General features: G+C 40.1%; 3 protein-coding genes across 3 annotated transcripts; 1 reads left to right on the top strand and 2 right to left on the bottom strand.

The window, feature by feature from the left end:
- Positions 1-1,472: 1,472 nt before the first annotated feature.
- Positions 1,473-6,752, bottom strand: arpc3 (actin related protein 2/3 complex, subunit 3). The gene is made up of 7 exons (XM_015977070.3): positions 6,632-6,752; positions 6,187-6,286; positions 5,753-5,829; positions 4,712-4,780; positions 4,310-4,436; positions 1,976-2,070; positions 1,473-1,716 (listed from the first exon to the last, which is right to left on the bottom strand). Exons 1-7 carry the CDS (start codon positions 6,635-6,637, stop codon positions 1,654-1,656), a joined length of 537 nt encoding a protein of 178 aa, XP_015832556.1. The 5' UTR covers positions 6,638-6,752; the 3' UTR covers positions 1,473-1,653.
- Positions 6,753-6,803: 51 nt separating this feature from the next.
- Positions 6,804-11,051, bottom strand: gpn3 (GPN-loop GTPase 3). The gene is made up of 8 exons (XM_015977052.3): positions 10,784-11,051; positions 10,542-10,650; positions 8,146-8,313; positions 7,896-8,020; positions 7,683-7,798; positions 7,458-7,554; positions 7,242-7,370; positions 6,804-7,147 (listed from the first exon to the last, which is right to left on the bottom strand). Exons 1-8 carry the CDS (start codon positions 10,829-10,831, stop codon positions 7,082-7,084), a joined length of 858 nt encoding a protein of 285 aa, XP_015832538.3. The 5' UTR covers positions 10,832-11,051; the 3' UTR covers positions 6,804-7,081.
- Positions 11,052-11,197: 146 nt separating this feature from the next.
- On the top strand, positions 11,198-19,442 carry rnf170 (ring finger protein 170). Its single transcript, XM_015977060.3, has 7 exons — positions 11,198-11,394; positions 13,187-13,342; positions 13,509-13,584; positions 13,850-13,964; positions 16,087-16,160; positions 18,180-18,311; positions 18,519-19,442. Exons 2-7 carry the CDS (start codon positions 13,203-13,205, stop codon positions 18,786-18,788), a joined length of 807 nt encoding a protein of 268 aa, XP_015832546.1. The 5' UTR covers positions 11,198-11,394; positions 13,187-13,202; the 3' UTR covers positions 18,789-19,442.
- Positions 19,443-20,750: the final 1,308 nt, after the last annotated feature.

Below are 20,750 nucleotides of genomic sequence, written 5' to 3'. Positions count from 1 at the left end.
CACATCATCTGCAATGAGTAGTGATTAAAAACCTTAAGTCCTTTAAACTACAGAGCTTTCATCCCCTGGTTAGATTCTGAACACTGTTTCCAACTAAACCTGATGAAACCAAACACCTACTTGAAACACGTCTGACTCGTTAGTGATGATGCAGCAGTGACGGACTAATATCTTCTGGGAGGAGATTGATCAGTGGTCTGGCTGGCAGTCGTTCTCTGAAACCCAGACAGCCTGTTGTTGCAATTGCACCCACTGGACATATCGAGGACTGAGAGTTGCTTTTTTTTCTTGTTTTTAAACCAGGAACCAGTAATTAGGGGCAGCAGTAGCTCAGGAGGTACAGCGGGTTGTCCAGTAAATGGTAGGTTGTGGGTTCAATCCCGGCTCCTGCCAGAGAATGCTGCTTTTGCGTCCTTGGGCAAGACACTGCTGGTGGTGGTCGGAGGGACTGGCGACAGCTGTGCTCGGCAGCCTCACCTGTCAGTTTGCCCCTGGGCAGCTGTGGCTGCAATGTAGCTCATCACCACCAGTGTGAGAATGTGTGTGAATGGATGAATGATATGCTGCAGTGCAGGGGTGGGCAATCCTGGTCCTCGAAGGCCACTATCCCACATGTTTTACTGTTTTCCCTGTTTCAACACACCTGATTTAAATCAGCAGGAGATTAGCTGGCTTCTGCAGCTTGATGAGCTGCTGAATCAACTGTGTTGAAACTGGGAAATAAAAAGATGTAGGATACCGGCCCTCGAGGACTGGAGTTGCCCACCCCTGCTGTAGTGTATAGCGCTTCGACTGTGAAAGGCACTATACAAGTGTGGGATTTGGACTCCAGTGACCCAAGTATTGATCAGACACGAGTCAGTCTGCAGAGCTTCACTTAGGAATGCTGGAAAACATTTAACAGGTAAGATTTTCTTACCGTTTTGTGCCCTATTTCTACAGACTAATGGGTAGTCTAACACGCATTCACATCATACTCTGGTTTTGATAGTCTACTGAATTTTCTAACGTTAATTGGTTTTAGACCAATGTTTTTATCCCTAACTTCATTTTAGCCATCCATGCTGAGCCAAGGACACTCATTTGATGGATTTTGCCATTTGAGTATCTGCAGATAGTTCACTTTACTCAGCATTCCTTCAATTTGAAGTAAGTTTAGGTGTTTAAATTCAAAAGCTATTCTTTAAAGCTGTTAACAAACTTAGGAAATGCCACCAAAAAATAATGTCTATACATGCAACGTGTCATCTAAATAATGATCAACTTCCTGCTCTTGCTGCTGTATTTCGTTTGTGTGGGAGCAAACTGCTGTAGTACACCTAGACTACCAGCAGATGGACTGATGCACATGCTATGGTTTAGGTGGCATGAACAGAGCATCTTATTAAACTACTATCAACTATCGTGCTAATCAAAACTTCAATATAATTCATGTTGCATACACACAAAGTACAGAGGAACTAAAAACAATATTTTTTGGGATCTTTGTAATATTTTATTGAACTAAGCACCAGCTTAATACAACTGAAATCCAAACAAGTGAAGACATATATTTGAACTTAAACAGTATAAAATCTTGAGAGAAAAGCAGATTATTTCTCTCTCTTATATCCATCCACCAGGAGAACAAAAATAATCTGGGCTGCTCCAGCTTCACTGTCCAGGAGCAGACAGGCTTTTGTTCATGAACTGCTTCTTGACAAAGCACAGCCACCACTGGAAGAAAAATAAAATAAAATATAAAAATGTTGTTAGAACACGTTATGAGTGGCACTCAGGCCAAGTCACAACACAAAGGATCTTGGGAACATGTTTTCTAGATAAAGCTGATTCAGTGATTACATCTAAGAGCATCACTGACATTGCAGGAAAATGTCAGAATATACAAGCAAACACAAAAACATGTAGATTTGAGAAAACGTGAATATTTACGTAGATAATGTTCGCTCAGGATACTTTTATTTTGAAGACTAACCTTGCTGGGTTTGTCTGTCTGGGGGTCAAACACACGCTCACATAGCCTTAAGCCGGTCTCCTGACGGAGCTGCTGCAGATACGCCCTCATGGTCTCTGGAGAAAGGAAAGATTAGAAAAAATATCACACAAGTTTAAAAACTACTGCTTAACCTGCTCAACTTTTATGAGAACAGACAACACCAGAACATTCTGTAATCGATGTGCCGAAGCTTAAATTGATGCTTGTGCAGATGCATGGAGCCTTTCCTACACCAACCCTTCACACACACACGTTTGAACCACTGTGTTGGATTCTGTTTACCACCTGGCACAGGCCTGTGGCATGGATGATCATGATTTATGGCTAGCAATCAGGATCTGTTTGGTGAGGGGTGAGATGAGGTTGGGCGACTGAATGAATGTTTCGACCATGGACGATAGCCCAGGCTATTTTTTATGCCTATGAATTAGTCTCACTCTCACAGATGGGATTTTTCTTACTTCCAGGTCAAATCAGCGTCTTTATGGCAAAACGATCCATGTAAACACCTTATAATTCATTAAAAGCTAGGATCCATGTGTTTTCAAAGACATGACCTATGTCAGTTGAGGATACAACCATAACTGTAGACTCAGTAAACACTCAGAAATTCAAAATAAAGTCCAAAAGCCTCATTTCATGGACTAAAACAGTCTCTTCAAATCCACAACGGCCCAAGAAAAGTGCTCTAATAAGAGTCATCAGGTCTTACAGGACAATCCAACATAATCGAGCTGAAATCATTCTAATTGTAATTCAGGTGCATCTTTCTCAAAGCATCGCATCTTCAGAATGGCCTGAAACATTTAATCTCCATCGTATCTGACCCAGCAGGTGAAGGGTTACAACCTCTGCTGAGGCAAACTTTTCAACTATTCACTGATGGATCAAAAGTGCCACCCCCTATTGTCAAATGTGCAGCTCGGACAAACTGCAGTGCAGTATAATGTTGACTGATGCATTATATGGCAAATGAAATCCTGAAAACAACACACGAGGAATCATTGTGCGCCGCTCCCACCAACTAAATGATTGTGATTGGTGTAAGGCCCACAAACATCTAAACTACAAGAATATATCACCCATTGTTATTTGTTGGACTAAAGAATACCGGTTGGAAAAAATGTTACACATCATCCAACCTGGGGCTGAAACAATTCCTCGAGTACCTCAAATAATTCGAGTACAAAAAAGCCTCGAGTCAAATTCTCTGCCTCGAAGCTTCGTTTAAGTCATGTTTAATTAATTCATGGTTTTGCAATCGCCTGGGGTCATGTTTCACCCGGACCGAAATAAGTGACGCACACTGTACTGAATGCACACACGAGTAGTGAATGTAACTTAACTTTCTCTTAAGCCATGGCGGACAACGTGGACCTCGGTGGAGTGTGAAAAAGGCAGAAAATGTCAAAGGCGTGGGACCATTTTTCACTTGGTAAGGTGGAAAACGTAGTCCAGTATAAATACTGTAAAATGGATTTATCCTACCACAACACCACATCCTCCATGCTGCAGCACCTGACCAGGAACCATCCACATGTAAATGTCACTTCTGCAAGCGGACTCGGAAGTCCGCTATATATTCTGTGGACACTGTGCGACTTTTTTGTTTGTAGCACTCAGTTTCAGCTCACACTGTGCGTCTGCTAGCAACACGTTGGACCAAAAAATGTGCTAAAAATAGCAGTTTTTACACAACACGTCTGACTTTTTACTGTGTTGTTATTGATGTCTGTTGTCCCTCGGGATTGCTGCAGGAGGACACGGGTATTTATGAGAGGCAAACGAAATAAAGTAAATAAATGTTTTGTGATCAGTATAATTTACATAATCACGGCAAACATGCTTTCTTGACAATCCTTTTTATTGTGTGAGAAAAAAAGTGTAGAAATTAAAACGGACGTGTGTTAATGGGGAAACAGCTGGCGAGCCATGTTTGCGCATGCGCCGTGAGCGGTTCTGGTGCTGTTTGGGTCGCAGCCGCTCACATTTGTTTACTGTGAAGTGAAGTTGAAGTGCTGAAGTTCTGAAAACTAATTTTGAATAAAACTTGAATAACTGGTAATTGCTTGCTCATTTTAAGAGGCCGCTCATATTTTATAACAGGCTATTTGATATAATGGTTTACAAACACAAAAGAGTAATTTATTAGAGTACTCAATCGATAAGATTCGATAGAGTACTCAATTATAAAAATATTCGATAGCTGCAGCCCTAATCCAACCTTTATGCTTTTTTCTTCCTTCTAAAACAAGCTCAGACAGACAGAAGTACAGCTTTATGTTTAGTTGATCGTTTAATGCCATCGCTCACCTTCCTCCTGCTTGTTTGAGGGCTTCACATACATGGCATTAAGAGGGAAGCCAGGCTCTCCAGGGATGGGGAAATTTGTGATGCCTAGAGTGTACATCTCCTTCTCTCCTTGATTCCTGGAGCTGCACTGCAAGGATTAAAGCAAAAAATGTTCAGTGAAACCCATTTTACATGCCCTAGATTAGAAATGATTATAAATTAATAAATCACACATGTGCTTCTTTCTAGAAGCACACTTTATGCACCAAAACCCAGCTATTGAGCTCTCTGGTTTCCAGGCCCGACTGAGACGCTTCTACTTTCAAACAAGCATTTTAAATGCTACCACTAAACATTTTCACCCATCGAATACAACAGCTGTTAACACTGTACACTTTAATGATACAGATGTTATAAACTCACCTTCTGTAGCTTCTTCAGACACTCAGAAATGTAGAGTGTGATGTAGATCAGGGTCCTGTCTGCCTCATTCTGAAAAAAATATAACGCACTTTTAAGTGATTTAGTTTAAAGCAGTCATGTTTCCCTACAGCATTAATGCTAATGTTACAAAAGGCTTAAATCCAGGGCAGCTATGATGAAGAAACCGTGTTGAGTGGAGTGGAAGAAGCGAGCCCCAACATGTGATGGAATACGAAGTGCATAGCTGCTCTGAGACGGAAGGTGGGAAAGACAGAACATGCACAAAGGCAAGTTTTTATTTAAACATCTTTTATCTGATGAACTCCAGGTGAATTTTACAAGCAATTATAATCTGAAAAATCTTAAAACAAGCTTATGAAATCTCTTTGTAAATATTTTATGTTCTAGATAAAAACACCATGCATAAAAAGTTTGTGATTTTTAATAGGGGTAAACTCATATTTACAATGTTTTAATACATAAATCTTTATAATCCAATATACTTCTTTAGTAGCACTGATTTGAGAACAGGCACATCCACGGGCAGCCTGGTGCAGCTGCCAAATTTTATATAAATTTATATTTATGTTTCTGAAAAGACACCTGTTCAAAAAATGCTCTCAATTTTAGGTTGACATAATTTTTTTTGTTAATGTCTTGCTATCTACCCACACCATCTTTAAGATCGACTGGTAGACCGCAATAAATGTACTGAACACCCCTGCTCTAAAACATTACTGTCACTCCACCAGTTTTACATTTTAAACGATCAGATTATTGGTTTGTTTGTTAGATTAACTTTTAATAAATCATTGTTTTAACAAAAACCAGTGCACAAAATTAATATTCAACTGTTGGGTATATTCAGAGTTCAAAAACTGGTTCAGGTTCAGAAAAGATTTGCAGTAACTGTTATTAGTGACATTTTAGCATGCTGATAAGGTGAAAAATATCTAGATATCAGCCAGAAAAACTGGCTGATCATGACTCCTACATATGAGCATCGGTAAGAACGCACACCGGCCGACCTTTAATTCTTACCTTGATTTCATAATTCTTAAAGAAGACGTTGGCTTTGAAGTAGTAGATCGCTTCTTCAATAATATCAGAATCTAGCCCTGCAAGTTTAAAAAGAAAAAAGAAAATTTTCAATACAGACCAATGCCCTGAGTGTAAAATGTCATGTTTAGTTCATTTGTGTCTTCATTGTTTGTACAAAAGAATTTTGGTGGTTGGTTGAAACAAATCATACATCTTGTTGCAAATAATACATGCATGGGTTCCAGAAATAACAACATAGGTTGATGATGCATTCTTCAGCCCATATAAGGAAGTGAAGCTGACTCGTTTGAGGAACTGAATGACAGCCAAAACTCTGCACAGAACTGGTCAAGTTCTTGACATTTTCATGCATCTGTTACCCGGAAACAGAACGCGTTAGTGGAGACAATTACAGAATTATGATGCTTACTTACCGTCTCCTCTGGCTGGTCCTTTAAATTGAGTTTTAACGGGGAGCAAGGCCATGTTCCCCACTAGCCTTGTATCGGGGATCATCAAGCTTGAATGATACGCCTAAATAAAATCCAGAAAAAAGCAGCTGTCAGATCTGTTCAGATTCTATACGGCGATAGCGCTAGCGACGACCGTACGTTTCACTCATTTACATTCAAGAAGCTAGGGATAATTTCATGATAAACTTAATATCCTCAAAAGGAACATTTAGTGGAATATTGACAATTTTAAGTAATTTTACGAGTAGGTTTCTACCGAATGCTAACGAGCCTAGCTAACTATGCCACAGATGTCCGTCTTCACAGCTAACGTAAAATAAAGACAGTTTCATGACACAATTCTGGCTTCATAAATCAATAAAAACAAATAGCTGTCGTCAACAGCTATCGCAAAGTATATACTCACCGGCATGTTGAATGAAAGATATCAATCCAACTGCTCAGCAAGACAAATATCCGTGCACCCCCAGACGCTGCTTCCGCCTTTCCCACCCTGTAGCTTTACCGGAAGTGAACACGTGTCGTGTGACATAGCGGCCACTGGGGGGTGCTGAAAACAATCTCGTCACAGAAAAGTGCACATTGTGTAATGTTTTATTTAAAAAATATAACATTAGTACATCTATTTAACAACACTTCAGGTTTTTATTTTTAATTTGTCAAATGAAAATAAATCTTGAGTTGTATAAATAATAAAAACAGAAAATAATATTTTAAACATAAAAGACTAGTCCAAAGTCAGTTTTATTTAGCTATTGTCCATTTCCTCTTTTGATATGAAGCTCTCCAGCTGAACTTCATCTAAAACCTGCATGCACATGCTGTTTTCCCAGCTGACACACGATCACAATACTCTTCAACAGACAACTTTGTTTTGAAACAGCTCATCGTAGTTTAAATTTGCTGGTTCTTCATCAACTTCCTGATGGAGAAGAAAACCATATTTTATTTAGTTTTAATAAATAATAAAGATTTGCATTATAATTAGATTTGTGTTAATATGGTTGTTTCTTCACCTTAGGCTCCTTGAATTCCAGGTCCTCTCCATACTGAATGGAAAAGTCGATGTGCTGCATGACTATGTTAATGCCTTCCTCATCTGTGCGGTCAAAAGGCAAGAATCTGACCATACTGTAGTCATCTATCTATATATAAAAATAAAATAAAAAACAGAAAAAATATGTCAGTTTACCATTAAAAAATGTTTCTAAATCTAATAAATGACATCATACCAAACCACAAATAGCTTTGGTAAGCTTCTTGAACTTTTGGCTTCTGAAAGTGTCAGAATTATCCTCCATCATAGAGTACATGTCGGGGTCCAGGTACCTTGTAAAAATACACAACTGCCTTAAAGATTTACCAATTATAAACAGTTTATGGAAAGCAAAACTGATGTTGCATGTTAACTTCTCTGGCACTACATACTTTTTTTGCTTTAACCATGCAAAACTTACTTTTCTATTTCTTTCTTTGCTTTGGGGCTGAGCAGATCCATCTTTGTCATGACGTTTACTTGAGGAATTTCTAATGACACCATGGCACTCAGGGCAGCCATGACCCCAGATATAAACTACAGTTGAAACACGTAAAAGATGAGCGCACCTTAGTTTAAAACAACTTGCGCTAAAGAAAATGACACAAACATAAAAGAACAGATATATGGTTACCTTAAATGACTCCACCATGAACTGTGAGTCGACTAAAAACACCCCACACACCCGAAACTCCCACTGCTGGAGCTGCTCCACCAGTTGTCTCATCACAGGGACGTGTGTGTAAAGTTCAATCTGACCTGTTTAAAGTAAAAACAACACAAAGCTTCAAACTTATGTAATTTAAAAAGGACTTACCTTTAGATCAATTAGACCAAACTTAACAGCCAATACTAAAGTTATGTTTGTTAAACAGATTACTCACCTGGGCAGTCAAACAGAATATAGTCATCTTCCACATGGCCCAGACTTTCCTCCAGCCAGTCAAAGTTGTTGGCAAAGTACTCCATGCAGAAGACCAGACCTCCGTTAGGGCCAAATTTCAGAGAGTCATCCTCCATCACATCATCGACCTGGATGAGCTCACGGATGTCTGACAAAGCAGGACTGCAATCAAATATAGTGTGCTTCACGGAGAAAGTAATTAATTTAAAAAATCCTCCTGATGTTACTTGTACTTGTGAGTTACCGTAAATCCTCTAATACAGGCCCGGGCCTGTATTTGACTCAAGCTCATCAAGCTCCAGGCCTTTATTGGAAGGAGGGCCAGTATTAGAGGCAGGCCTCTATTTCTATTTGAGCAAAATGAACTATGGTTCGCTGGAGTTTTTGACAATTAAAAGTGCGCCCACATTTTCAAAGTTAAACACATTTCTTTTAACAACGGTAGTTCCTGCTTCAGCCCTCTCCCCCCTCCCCCTGCTTCAGCCCTCTCCCCCCTCCCCCTGCGCAGCGGCCGCAAACTCACTGATGCGCCTGCAGCCTCTCGGAGTTCCTGCTGCTCTAAACATTAAAATAATTATTTCATTTTCTGTTCCTCACTTCTGATGACCTTCAATGGTGTCTGTTTGTTGCAACAGCAGGTACAAAAACTAACTTGTTTTTATTTGACTATTTTTCTGTCCTGTCTGTTTATTATCTTCCTGCATCTCCTCTCAATCCTAAAGAAAAACTGCTGCCTGGGTTCATATTCACCTCATGAGTTACCTTTGAACTGCAGTTCTAAAAGATCTACCGACCGCAAAAACAGCGGAGCGCTTGCTGTTTGGCGGCTGTATCAGTGATCAGTGCGTCGGAGGACAAGGTGATGCGCGCAGCGTCCCGCTCCACAGCGTGCAGCGAAACACATCAGGCGCAAATAAAAGACAGAAAAAATTAAAGGAAATGAACTGACATGAACGATCGCGTGTTAAATTAGTTTTTGAGGTGGCGACACCTGATTGTTACTGTGGCCGTGCTCAGGAGGCAGATCTACCGACCGCGAAAACAGCTGAGCGCTCCCTGCTGTGATCTGTGCGTCGGAGGACAAGTTGATGCGCCCCGCTCCACAGCAGCGATACACATCAGGCGCAAATAAAAGACAGAAAACATTAAAAATTAACCGACATGAACGATCGCGTGTCAGTACCTACGGTCTGGCACTTGAGTTTTACCCCCAAAAAGAGAATGTGATCATACGATAATTCAATAGGGAGCGTGGTTTCACAGACGCGGAAGTGAGAGCGTCGGTGAAACGCCGGCTGATCTAGGAAACCCCCGAGCGTTCGAGCGTCAACGAAGTGACACGGAAATGCCGGGCTTTCCAGAAGTAAGTAAGATAACTTACTATGAGCTGATAGTTCGTTGGATTGATCGGTAGGTTGGAAACTCTGATCGTGAATCTGAAGAAACGATGACTGAGTGGTGAGCTGGAAAGGCAACTTCCGTTTATAGCCGCGGTTTGTGACGTAGGTGCGACGTGAAGGGAATCCCCGCGAGGGGCATGCTGGGAGTCCCTACTTCGCGGATTTTCACCTATCGCGGCCAGGTCTGGAACGCATCTACCGCGATAAACGAGGGATTACTGTAGTTCATACACACCCTACTGCTGCTCTCCAGAGTGTTCTGCAGCATAATCAGCACGTTCTCTTTGAACTTGATAGTGTAATGACCTGGCTGGGGTTGTAAGCCAGGTGCATTCTGGGTATTGTGTTATATGTGTTTCCTATCGTTCTGCTAGTTCCTATGTGCTGATTTGCGTGTTGTGTGAGTGTTATGTAAGCCACAGGGAAGGTGATGTGTGTTCTGTGGAGTGGGTTGAATTAGCATGGTTAACTGACACCATGACTCTGTGTGGTAGGAGCGTGATAGAGGATCGTGTCTGTAGCGTTACAAAGCGTTGAAGAAAAGGCCTAATAAAGGTCTGCGTGAACCTCTACTGCCTCCTGCTGGTTGATTTGGGAACTATAACCCTGCCGCTGGGACGCTCGTACTTGCTTGTTACCACATGCCATCCGGCCACAATAAGAGACCGGCCATTATTTACCTCCGCTGACTCTGACACCGGCCAAAATTGGAGACCCGGCCTTTAATTGAATACCGGCCTGTATTAGAGGATTTACGGTAATCCTATCAGAAGTAATTGTTTTACTAAACTGAATTTAAATAAAAAGACCAATCCACAAAATCACAATCACAAAGTGTTTCCATATTTTTTATCCGAAACTACAAGTGATCACCATGTAACAATGAAACCTAACCTAATCTATTTGAATTTCTTCATTTTACACAATTTCTGTTTTCCTATTAAGCCTTTCTGATGTGATCTTTAAAAGTCTTTACCTGCCATCACAGGGTAGTCAAAATGCTCAGCAGCAGGATCCAGATTTACCACCTGAACAGATCGGTTTAAGGCCTCTGCATGCTGGACCAAGGTGGAGCAGTAAGTACTCTGAAATATCAGACCAAAAAAACGAAGACAGAAGTTATAGTTTGTGTAGCACTTGCCTTAGCTCAACATGTTAGCAACGCATTATAACATAAGAAAGCATTTATGACGTCCAGCGTGATCAGCGATGACTTACCTTACCGCTGCCCGCCGGGCCCATCACTAGTTGGGCATAACGAGGCATTTTATCCCACCTTTACCACACCTGTGACCTGGTTAATTTAGTTCACGTAGCTTCTCACAGTTAGCTAACTGTTGACCTGAGAGTTTTTCTTCTGCTTTTCCGTAACATCCGGTTGCCTGCCTCACTACTGCCCCCTCTTGATTAGCTGGTGAATTATCACATTGAACCGCGAACAAAAATTCAAATGTATTTATTTATCTTATAACGTGACCTAAACATCTAACAATTTCTTCAATGTGTAAAGAATAATTATGATTTAGCTCATTTGATTAGCCTTAACAGCAGATTTTTGTTGTATACATTTTAGCTAACAGTAGATGGCGGTAGAGGGTATTGACAGAAAAAAGAAGGAAGTAGAAGGTAGCTAGAGAACACGAGGAAGACACAAACTACTACATCACGATGAAGTGTTGCAGCAACAACACAGTCAGAAATACTTGACCTGGTCACTTGTCTTCATCATTTAACTTTATTATAAAAATGGCTAAATGTTTAGACAAAGTGAGTTGATTGACAAGTTAAGCTAGTAGAAGAACTTTCGCGTGAAAGCGAAAATCTTGTTGGTAGGTATCCAATATGGTTTTGTATACAGTAAAGCATCGAGTGTTTATTTTATTGGGTTGCTTTGTGTGTTATGGTTTGGCTTTAAAGTAGCTGCGCATGCTAAATCAATTTTGTTAGTTAGTCAGAAATATTAGCTTCGAGAGTTCGATTAATGATTCAAACATTTGCCATTATCTATCTGGGAGTTTTCGAAAGTGAACTTTACAGACTCGCTGTTACTGCAGCGGTGTTCACGATAACACCGCCCTTCACTATCAAACGAAACATATTTTTACGTTTTTCAGCGTTCACTCTTTGTTTTATTGCAGAAAGGGAAGTCGAAGACAGCGAGAGGTGTTTAGTAGCTTAGATCAAGTCATTATTAGCTTCAAACCCACCGCAGTGCATCACGGGTTATTTGATCATTTTTCTTCTTAGACGTTTTTAATTAAACAGCAATGTCTAGCTAATCTTCGTGACCAAGGAGCTTTCGTAAGTAAGTATGTGTTATGTAATTTTTAAAGTTAATAAATTATTTACATGAATGGAAAAGGTCACAACTTTAAAAGCAGCTGATTCAAGTTATGTTTTAAATCTAGCTTTAAAGAGCAAGTCACTCCCTACCAGATTCTTACTCAACTCCCACATCCTGTTTGAAAAAATGCAACAAATGCTGTTGCCTAGCAGACCAAGAGGGTGGAGCCACTAACAAATGCACACACAGGCTCACAACAAGTTTGTGTCATCATATGGTACCAGCTAATGTTTTAGGGTACGTATTAGCCAATAGCGATGGCAGATTTAAATTCAAATGCAGTGCAGTTTTTACCCGACAACGTCAGAACACTGACAGTTTTAGGCAGAAATTTTAAATTTTAACTAAAGTGCAAAACTATTGACTACACGTGTCTGCAGCACGATTAGACATGCATTTATGTAGTTTATCAAAATAAGTTTATCAACTTTTTCTTGCAGATAAACTATATAAATGAGTGTCTAATCATGCTGCAGACACGTGTAGTCAATAGTTTTGCACTTTAACATTAAAACAAAACATTACAGTTATTAGCTTTCTCCTCTGACGTTCAGAGTATAACGGTTGCGACGCCATGCGTTATGTCCGCGGAATGATGCATTGAGGCATCCTCGATACAATGGGCGGAGCAAGATCACATCCGGGAACTTTGAGCGAACTTGCATACTTAGGATTGGAACAGTCCTTGGGCCATCGTTGATGACGTTTCACAAGGATGTGAGTACACACAAGTATGCATATTGAGAAACAGCCTGTGTGTGTTTGTTAGCAGCTGCGCCCTCAGTGTGCTAGGGAACAGGATTTGTTGCATTTTTCAAACAGGAAGTGGGGGTGGAGTGACTCTGGTAGGGGTGACTTCACTCAGACTTGAGTCAGGTGGGTGAAGTGGGACAACTGTGATCTTCTCTGCTGCTCTCACTATTCACAGCAGAGATTTCTGACAGGATGCTGTGCATCTGCCGTACCACACAGTGGTGCAGCTGGTCATGATAGGGATAGGTGCTCTAGCTCTTCGTGATCTGATAAGAATGTTTTGTTTTTGGCCTACAGGAGACATATGAGTATTAATTTTCTTTACAGCTTGAGATAACTGCGCACTAAGCACACAGTGTCATACGTGATAAAAAAATACACTGTCACTAAATAAGGCCAAAAACGGTGATTTTTGTGTTTGACACTAATATCAAAGAGTTATATATCTGAAGAAATTGGTTCAAAACAAAATATTTGACATTAAAGTGTTACCTGTATTTTCTCCTTGTTTTCTAAAATTCCAGGCTATGAGTTTGGACAATGGAGGATAGTCAGTGTGGGGACTTGGACTACCTAATCCAGGATGAGGACACCATCATTGAGGGTGTCAGCAACCAGGTTTTGTTCGTGGTGGTCCTCAGTTTCACCTTCCTTGCAGGCCTTCTGACTTTGATCTTCAGGTAAGCTCCGAATCAGATGGTTATCAAGAAAAAAACCTTTAAAATTTGTTTAAACATTTGTTGCAACTTATTAAGAAGTAATTTTACAAGTCGTGTATTTGGGCTAATATTAGACTTATATTCATATAGAGGAAGTCTGTATAATGTTGCTTTTGGTCCCTTATAGGCAGGAGCAGCAGAATATTCACCCTGAGAATCAGGAGCATGTCCGGGCCGTCAGGCAACAGCTCCAAACTGATCAGGTAGAATCTGAAGGAAAACTACATTTTGGGGCTTTCAAGTTGATTATTAATGCTCAAAAGGTTGTAGAAGGCAGGAGAAAGTAGCTACAGCTCCTAAAAGCCACAGAAACACATCAATACATTTCACTTGTTAAAAAATTTGCAGAAGCATTGTCTTTCTTAGAAAGATTTTATTTTTAATGACTGTAATTTATTTTGCATGCTGGTGATGAACTAAAACAATCACTTTTATTATAAAGCAAATGCCAACATGTGATCTCTGTAGGATGAAAATCCTCAGACAGAAGCCAGGCTGCAGTATTACACAGACATGTCCTGTCCTGTGTGTTTACAACAAGCTGTTCTGCCTGTGGAAACCAACTGTGGACATCTTTTCTGTGGTAAGAACATTGAGGGTGCTCGCTGCAGAACTACAATGGTGGAGCTGCACCAGAGTCAGCCCTGCCCATTCACGCAAACTCAGCCTAGCCCACTGACTTCTTCTGTTTTTGTTTTTCAACTTTATCGCAAACTGACCTGACCCACATGAATTACGGCTGTTACTAGTTTACAGTCATTAATGCTATGTTCTATGCTCCAATTAAACAAGATAAATATAACTTGCTACATGACAAAGCCTGAATATATCCCGAAAAGAAAAGGTTTCTTATAACAAATATCTGCCCACAGCCGCTCTAACAAAACCCACATACAACAGCATTTAATGCAATTGAATAGGTTCTGGTAGTCCAGTGGCAAGACCGTCTGACTTAAGTTTTGCTTTCCCCTCAGCTGATGCTGGTTCGACTCTCGGTGGGGTCGTCAGCAATCTATTTAGCCAACTGAAACATTTAATTTGTTTATATTTTAGTTGTAATGTTTATTTTCAGCAAAATATTTATGTCTCTAAAATTTCTTTGAATTTGGTCATTCCTAAACAGCATTTTAGTTGAAACTCTGCTCACAAATGGACTCACACTGGCTAAATAAATAAATAAATAAACACATTAGTCATTATATGTTAAACGGTATACCAGTAAATTGTTGTAAACATAGTACTGGCAAGTATGGCTAGAAAAGGGGTTTTAAACTACTTAATAATTCCGCTACTGTGAGACGAACCTGCGCAAAACTGCATGTCAGCCTGACTCCATAACCACTTCACCAACACATCTGATAAAATATAAGTGGCGTTACATGTAATTGTGCCATCCAGTGTGTCTTTGTAGATGGGATGAATGGTTTATTGGCGGGGTCTCAGTTGAAGTCATTTCAGAAATAATTTGTCAGAAAATTCACAGAATTTCCAGATTTGAGAACCAAGACCAGACCCGCTTCGGAGGAGAGGACTAAATTGAAGCTGAGATGGGAGGAAAATGCATGAATGAGGCTAAAAATGGCTTTGGCGTGTTTCTTATGAGGAAATGACAATATAACATGGTAAAATGTTCTAAAAGTTAGATTTTTCATTATATAGAACCTTTACAAAAACTGTTCAATTAACTTCTCAACTCCGTCCTCAATCTTGCATTTTTTAGCTATAACACCCTCTTTGGTTCCAGAATGCTATCAAGTCTGACAACTGGAAGGAATTGGACTGACTCTGATGGAATGGGCGGGGCTGACTCTGGTGCAGACCCACCTTCTGGTGCAGCTCTGCCATTTTGGTTCTGCAGCGAGCACCACTTGGGAATATTGGACAGGTTCTGACCATCTGCAGTGAGCTAAATAGAAGTCATTAAAACAGGAGAAAGTTAAGAATTGACCTTTGTTTCACCAAAACAACTTTTAAAGACCAAGTTCAATGAAAAATATGTTACTTGTTTTTCATGCAGGCTGATCTCCTGCATTAGCCACCGAAAGAAAATAGACGGTGTTAATCTAGGATTTGAATAGCCCAACAGATCTGTGTCACACTGTCACTTAACATTCATGGACTCGCCCATCTTGACTCATGACGGGGAGGCAGGTGTTGTTTGAGCGTCCAGGAAACAGCAGAGAATGTCTCGGCTAGTAGAAGCTAATCGTTAGCATTAGCAACAAGGCAGAACTCCTTCAGGTTTGTGTTACCTGTTGAGATAAACCATCAATGTTGCAAAGCAAACAGAGTCAGTGGTAGAGTCCTGTTGCTCTTAGCCAATCTGAGGAGAGGTCCAAATATCAGGTAGTAAGACTCCAAATCCTGTCATCTTCAGCTCCACTCTTCTCTAGCTAACTTCTACTCCTTCAAACAGGAGCATGAGAGTTTTATGATGATCTCTGGGGGGGAAAAAAAGCCAAATTCACATTTACACTAGGGACCACTGCAAACGGGTGAACTTGGTCTTTAATGTTTGTTTTTTTTTTGTTGACTTTTGTGTGAACAACTGAAGCTTTTAAAATACAAGAATAGTTATAGACACACTGTCAGGCTCAGTTTCATCTGTGTTTGAGTACATCTGTTGACTCTGACTCAGACTAACCTTTATCATAAAAGTTACCTTTGAAGTTGTTCTAATGTGTGTTTTCATTACTTCTTCATAGGTTCCTGCATTCTAGCTTACTGGAGGTATGGCACCTGGCTGGGTGCCATCCACTGTCCAATCTGCAGACAGATGGTGAGACTTAAAATATGTATTTTAATTCTGAAGTCTCTGAGTTTTCATGTCAGTCACATTTAGTTTGCAGCTTTCTGAACTCACCTTCAAAGTCAGATGGGGCAGGCAGCAGGTGCTCGTGTGCCTAATTTATGACTAGCACATCGAGAAGAGCTTTACTTTTTACAGAAACACCCCGACAATGTGAGAACAACAGCTAGGAAATAAGTTGTTTTAAAAGCTTGTGGCACTATAGGCATAGTATGTATTGAAGATGGATTATTCTCAGTTATCTGCAGTTAACCGTAGAACTGAGGTAGACTATCAGCTCTTCTCTTTCTAACTGTAGGAATGCATCGTACTCCCTTTATGGAGACTTTTGTAAGTAAAGCTGAATCCAGGGGCCTCATTTATCAACCGTACTTACGCACAGATCCGTGCATATATCGTGCGTAGGAACTAATTTACGCATTGTGTGGTATTCATCATTTTATACCCATGCGTGGAAATGTTCCTAAATATAAGAAAACTTCACATCATGCGTAAGAACAGCATCTAGTGGTAGAAAGGGGGAACCGCAACACTGAAGTTCTCAGTCGTCCACTCATGTTCCTCATCCACAAATAATTTTACTCATTAAATAAATATTTTTGTGGAAAAACAGCTGATTCACATAATTGGTGCTGAAACACCTGATGGGAATCTGACATTGTAGAATGGATTTCTTGTTTTTTGTAATCACAATTTTTACTCTTTTCATTTTTATGATGTTTCTATTTTTTTATTAATTAATATTACTTTTCATTAAATTTAATTATATTTTTGTCCATGTGAGACACCTCATGATTTTGCTTGAGATGCACTCGATAAAAGAACGTTTCTTAATATTTAGAGCGAGTCACCCTCTACAAGAAACTTACTCCACTCCCACTTCATGTTTGAAAAATGCCACAAATGCTGTTGCCAGGCAGACCGAGAGGGTGGAGCCGCTAACAAATACACACAAATAGGCTCACAGCAGAACTGTGACATCATAATGTACCAGCTAACATCATTGTGTACCTCTTAGCCAATAGCGGTGGCAGTTTTTACCTGACGATGTTGCAACACTGACCGTTTTAAGCAGAATATTTAAATTTTAACTAAGATGCACTAAAGTACCAAATTATTGACTACACGTGTTTACAGCACAATTAGACACTCATTTATATAGTTTATCAGCAGAAACAAGTTGATTTGGGGGTGACTTGCTCTTTTGACAGAGCATGCTCTCTGGAGCGTTTCTGTGAGCGCGCTGACAGGAGATCTGTCTGGAGCTACGTTGGGATTTGGGACCAATTGTGGAGCGACATATAAACCTCATAAATTCGATTCCAGTCCATATTCTATTTTAATTTACAACTACGAGACCCCCCCCCCCCCCCCAAGAACCTCCTCTGCTCCCTGATCATACACACCGCGTTTGCAAAGTAACCAGACTGAATGACAGCTCAGAAGAAACTGCACTCTCGGATATTTCCAAATAAAACAAACGATCCAGAACGACATCTTAAATGTAAAATATAAATGACAACCCGTTACTCTACGATTTATCATGTTAAAGTTTTTATTTATTTCTGGCAGATACCTCTCCTCTGTCCTGCCTGCGTTTATAACCTCTATAACTGGTTTGGTTGTTCTGCACTTCGTCAGCTAGTGCTCGATCTCCCAACAGTTTTTTTTTTCTCTGGGTAGAAGACAGGGAATCCCCTCACTGCTGAGGACATAGCATGACCAAACATGGTTAACTGTTTCTGTATGTAAATGACTGAGAACGGACACGAACACCTGGGTACGCACAAGTGGGATTTATCATCAGATGATTACCGAAGAACGTGCGTATGAGAGGCCACCGCATGTTTCATAAATCAGCATTTTGACTGTGCATAGGACCATTGTAAATTTTGTTCACAAGAACGAATTTAGGAATATTTCTACTAACGTTTGATGAATGAGGCCCCAGGAGCCCTCACCTCTGTATGGTTGGTCTTTTCTCCCCAGGTGACACTACTGTTTCCATTATTTCATGAGGATGCTGCTCCTCCGCGGGTGCAGGATGGAGAGGCAGAACCTCAGTTTATATTAAGAGACGTCAACGATTACAACCGTAGGTTCTCCGGCCAGCCAAGATCTGTAAGTTTGCTTTATTCGGATTATCATTACGTTATTTGGGTCACTTCAACTACTTTTCAACTAAAAACAAAGATAGGTTTGAGAAGTATTTTTGTCATCATGTTTAGAAAAGAATTATTTTAAAGTCTAAAAGTTTTACAGTTTACCAAGGCACAATCATGAGATTAGCCTTGTGATTTAGAACATATTGCCCTGCTCTTTTCCCAGATTATGGACAGACTACGGGACGTGCCCACGTTGCTCCGTCACGCCTTCAGGGAGATGTTTTCTGTGGGTGGCCTCTTCTGGATGTTCAGGATCAGAATCCTACTCTGCCTGGTCGGCGCCATCACCTACCTGGCCTCGCCGCTCGACATTCTGCCCGAAGCACTGTTCGGCCTCCTGGGTTTCCTGGATGATTTCTTTGTGATTCTCCTTCTGTTTGTCTACATTTCTATCATGTACAGAGAAGTGGTCACGCAGAGACTGAATGGTTAGGCGATCACTGATCAGACTTGAGCGAGGACTTCTAGAAACTGAATAAATGCTGAAGTTTCCTCCGAGGGCTTTGCTTTAATTAAACGGGCTGTTTTAGAAGAGGTTCGCCTAAAGAGTTCTGGTTGTTTTTATGTATGAAAGTTCTAAAAGCTTGAATGAAACATGGTTAGTAACAATGAAGGCTGAAGAAGACCGGTGTATGGTACTTCACCCAGGCTGAACATCTCGTAAGGAAGTGATCATCCTGACTGCTTTTGACCTTATTTATGAAAACAGATATTCAGTTCAGCCAAGTGAAAACAAAAACATCTTTAAAGTATTGATTTAAAGTTCTTGATTTCTTGACATAAAGTTGATTTAACCACAGTTGACGAGCCAAATTAACATTTAACTGTGGTTGTTGCAGCTTTTCTGACCATTTAAATTGACGAATGCTGTTATTTCTTTTACTTACAACTAATCATCCTGTTAGATGTGTGAGTGAATCCCTAACAGTTCGATCTTCATGTTAAACAATTGGATTAGATGCAATCCTGAGATTCATGCATCCGGATATTCTGATTATGCAAGGCAGTTGTAAAAAATGCAAAATGTATTTCTTGATTATAATAATAAACAGAAAAGTGACCATTTTAAAAGTCACATTGAAAATGAGGGAGAAGTTTCAGACATTTTTTATGTAAATCATTTCAAACAATGAATGTGAGTTTAGTTGTTTTATTTTCGAACAGTAATTATAGAAATGTTTGTGTGGGAAAAACTGCATCACAGTCTTTAAAATGTTCTCTTAGTATTCAGAATTGACTTAAAATATCTAATTTGTTTAAGTGAACGTGCAGCGAGTGTGGTGCTACTTTTGTAAATAATTGGGAGGGTACTATGTACCCAAACTGGTGTTAAGAGTTTCTGTTTGGGGTCGGTGAAGCAAAACTTTCCAAGTTGACTTCATACATGAATAGCAGGCATGACTAGTAATAACTAGTCTTGCTAAGAGAGAGCCTTCTCTGTTTTTTTTTTTTTGTTTGTTTGTTTGTTTTGATTTGTTTTTGGTTATTTATTTAAGTTGTTAAGACAAAAAGTGACTTACCTTTGCAACCATGGGAAGAAGTGGTCCAAACTTCTGTGGCAGCAGCAAATGTAACAATTATTCATGACTTGAACATAAACAGGAACTCTGGACTAAAGCACTATTTGGAGTTGGATATAAACATCCTTTATATTAAAAACTTTAAAATATGATTTACTTTAGTCAAACCACAAGTTTTATCTCTGATTTTTACTGAGTAGATTAAACTCAATTTAGCTCATAATCTGTTCAAAAAATGCAAACACTAACACGTCCGGAATGTCTCTTAGGTATTCGAATAGAATTGAATGGAATTTATTAATCGCACAGTGGGGGAATTCACTTGTTACAGCAGCATATACATTTAGAGAAAAAGGAAGAAAACGATAAAATTACAAGTAAACAGGCAGTAAGCTATTACTGTAATCTTCAACCACTAAATAAAAAGAAAACTTGGATTTCCAAAACTATGCAGCATAAGGGATACAGACATACTAATGCACTTCTGGTATTGCACATGTCTCAGTCTTCCTCTGAATGAGCTGTCCATGGTCTTCACAGTGGAAAGCAGTGTTTTCCAAGATGGAGGTAATCTCCTACAGCATTTCACGTTCGTCTCCTCAACTGAATCTAGTTAGCAGCCCTGAACCGAGCTAGCTTCTTTGACTACCTTGTTCAGCCTCATCCTGTCTCGGTCAGAGCTGCGTGCACCCCAACAGACCACAGCAGAGTGAATAACAGAGCCAACAACAGTCATAAAAGGATTTTAGCAGATGGGAATTACTTCTGAAGGACCTCAGCCTCCTCAGGAGGTGGAGGTGGCTTTGGCCCTTCTGTGTTGTTGGAGCGGTTCAGTTTACTGTTGAGGTGAACACCCAGGAATCCACCACCTCGAT

This window comes from Nothobranchius furzeri, chromosome 6 (assembly GCF_043380555.1).
Source record: "Nothobranchius furzeri strain GRZ-AD chromosome 6, NfurGRZ-RIMD1, whole genome shotgun sequence".
Lineage (NCBI taxonomy): Eukaryota > Metazoa > Chordata > Actinopteri > Cyprinodontiformes > Nothobranchiidae > Nothobranchius > Nothobranchius furzeri.
This window is presented reverse-complemented; position numbering and strand designations above follow the sequence as displayed.

What these genes read in the sequence shown, in the direction of transcription:
- arpc3 (XM_015977070.3), bottom strand. An exon ending in GTCTGAAGAAGCTACAGAAG is followed by an intron (nt 4,437 to 4,711) that starts GTGAGTTTATAA and finishes TAATCCTTGCAG; the next exon opens with TGCAGCTCCAGGAATCAAGG. An exon ending in AGACAGACAAACCCAGCAAG is followed by an intron (nt 1,717 to 1,975) that starts GTTAGTCTTCAA and finishes TTTTTCTTCCAG; the next exon opens with TGGTGGCTGTGCTTTGTCAA.
- gpn3 (XM_015977052.3), bottom strand. Translation starts at nt 10,831, where the DNA reads ATGCCTCGTTATGCCCAACTAGTGATGGGCCCGGCGGGCAGCGGTAAG. An exon ending in GCCCGGCGGGCAGCGGTAAG is followed by an intron (nt 10,651 to 10,783) that starts GTAAGTCATCGC and finishes CTGATATTTCAG; the next exon opens with AGTACTTACTGCTCCACCTT. An exon ending in CCAAAGCTATTTGTGGTTTG is followed by an intron (nt 7,371 to 7,457) that starts GTATGATGTCAT and finishes TTTTATATATAG; the next exon opens with ATAGATGACTACAGTATGGT.
- rnf170 (XM_015977060.3), top strand. Translation starts at nt 13,203, where the DNA reads ATGGAGGATAGTCAGTGTGGGGACTTGGACTACCTAATCCAGGATGAG. An exon ending in GTCCAATCTGCAGACAGATG is followed by an intron (nt 16,161 to 18,179) that starts GTGAGACTTAAA and finishes TTTTCTCCCCAG; the next exon opens with GTGACACTACTGTTTCCATT. An exon ending in TCTCCGGCCAGCCAAGATCT is followed by an intron (nt 18,312 to 18,518) that starts GTAAGTTTGCTT and finishes CTCTTTTCCCAG; the next exon opens with ATTATGGACAGACTACGGGA.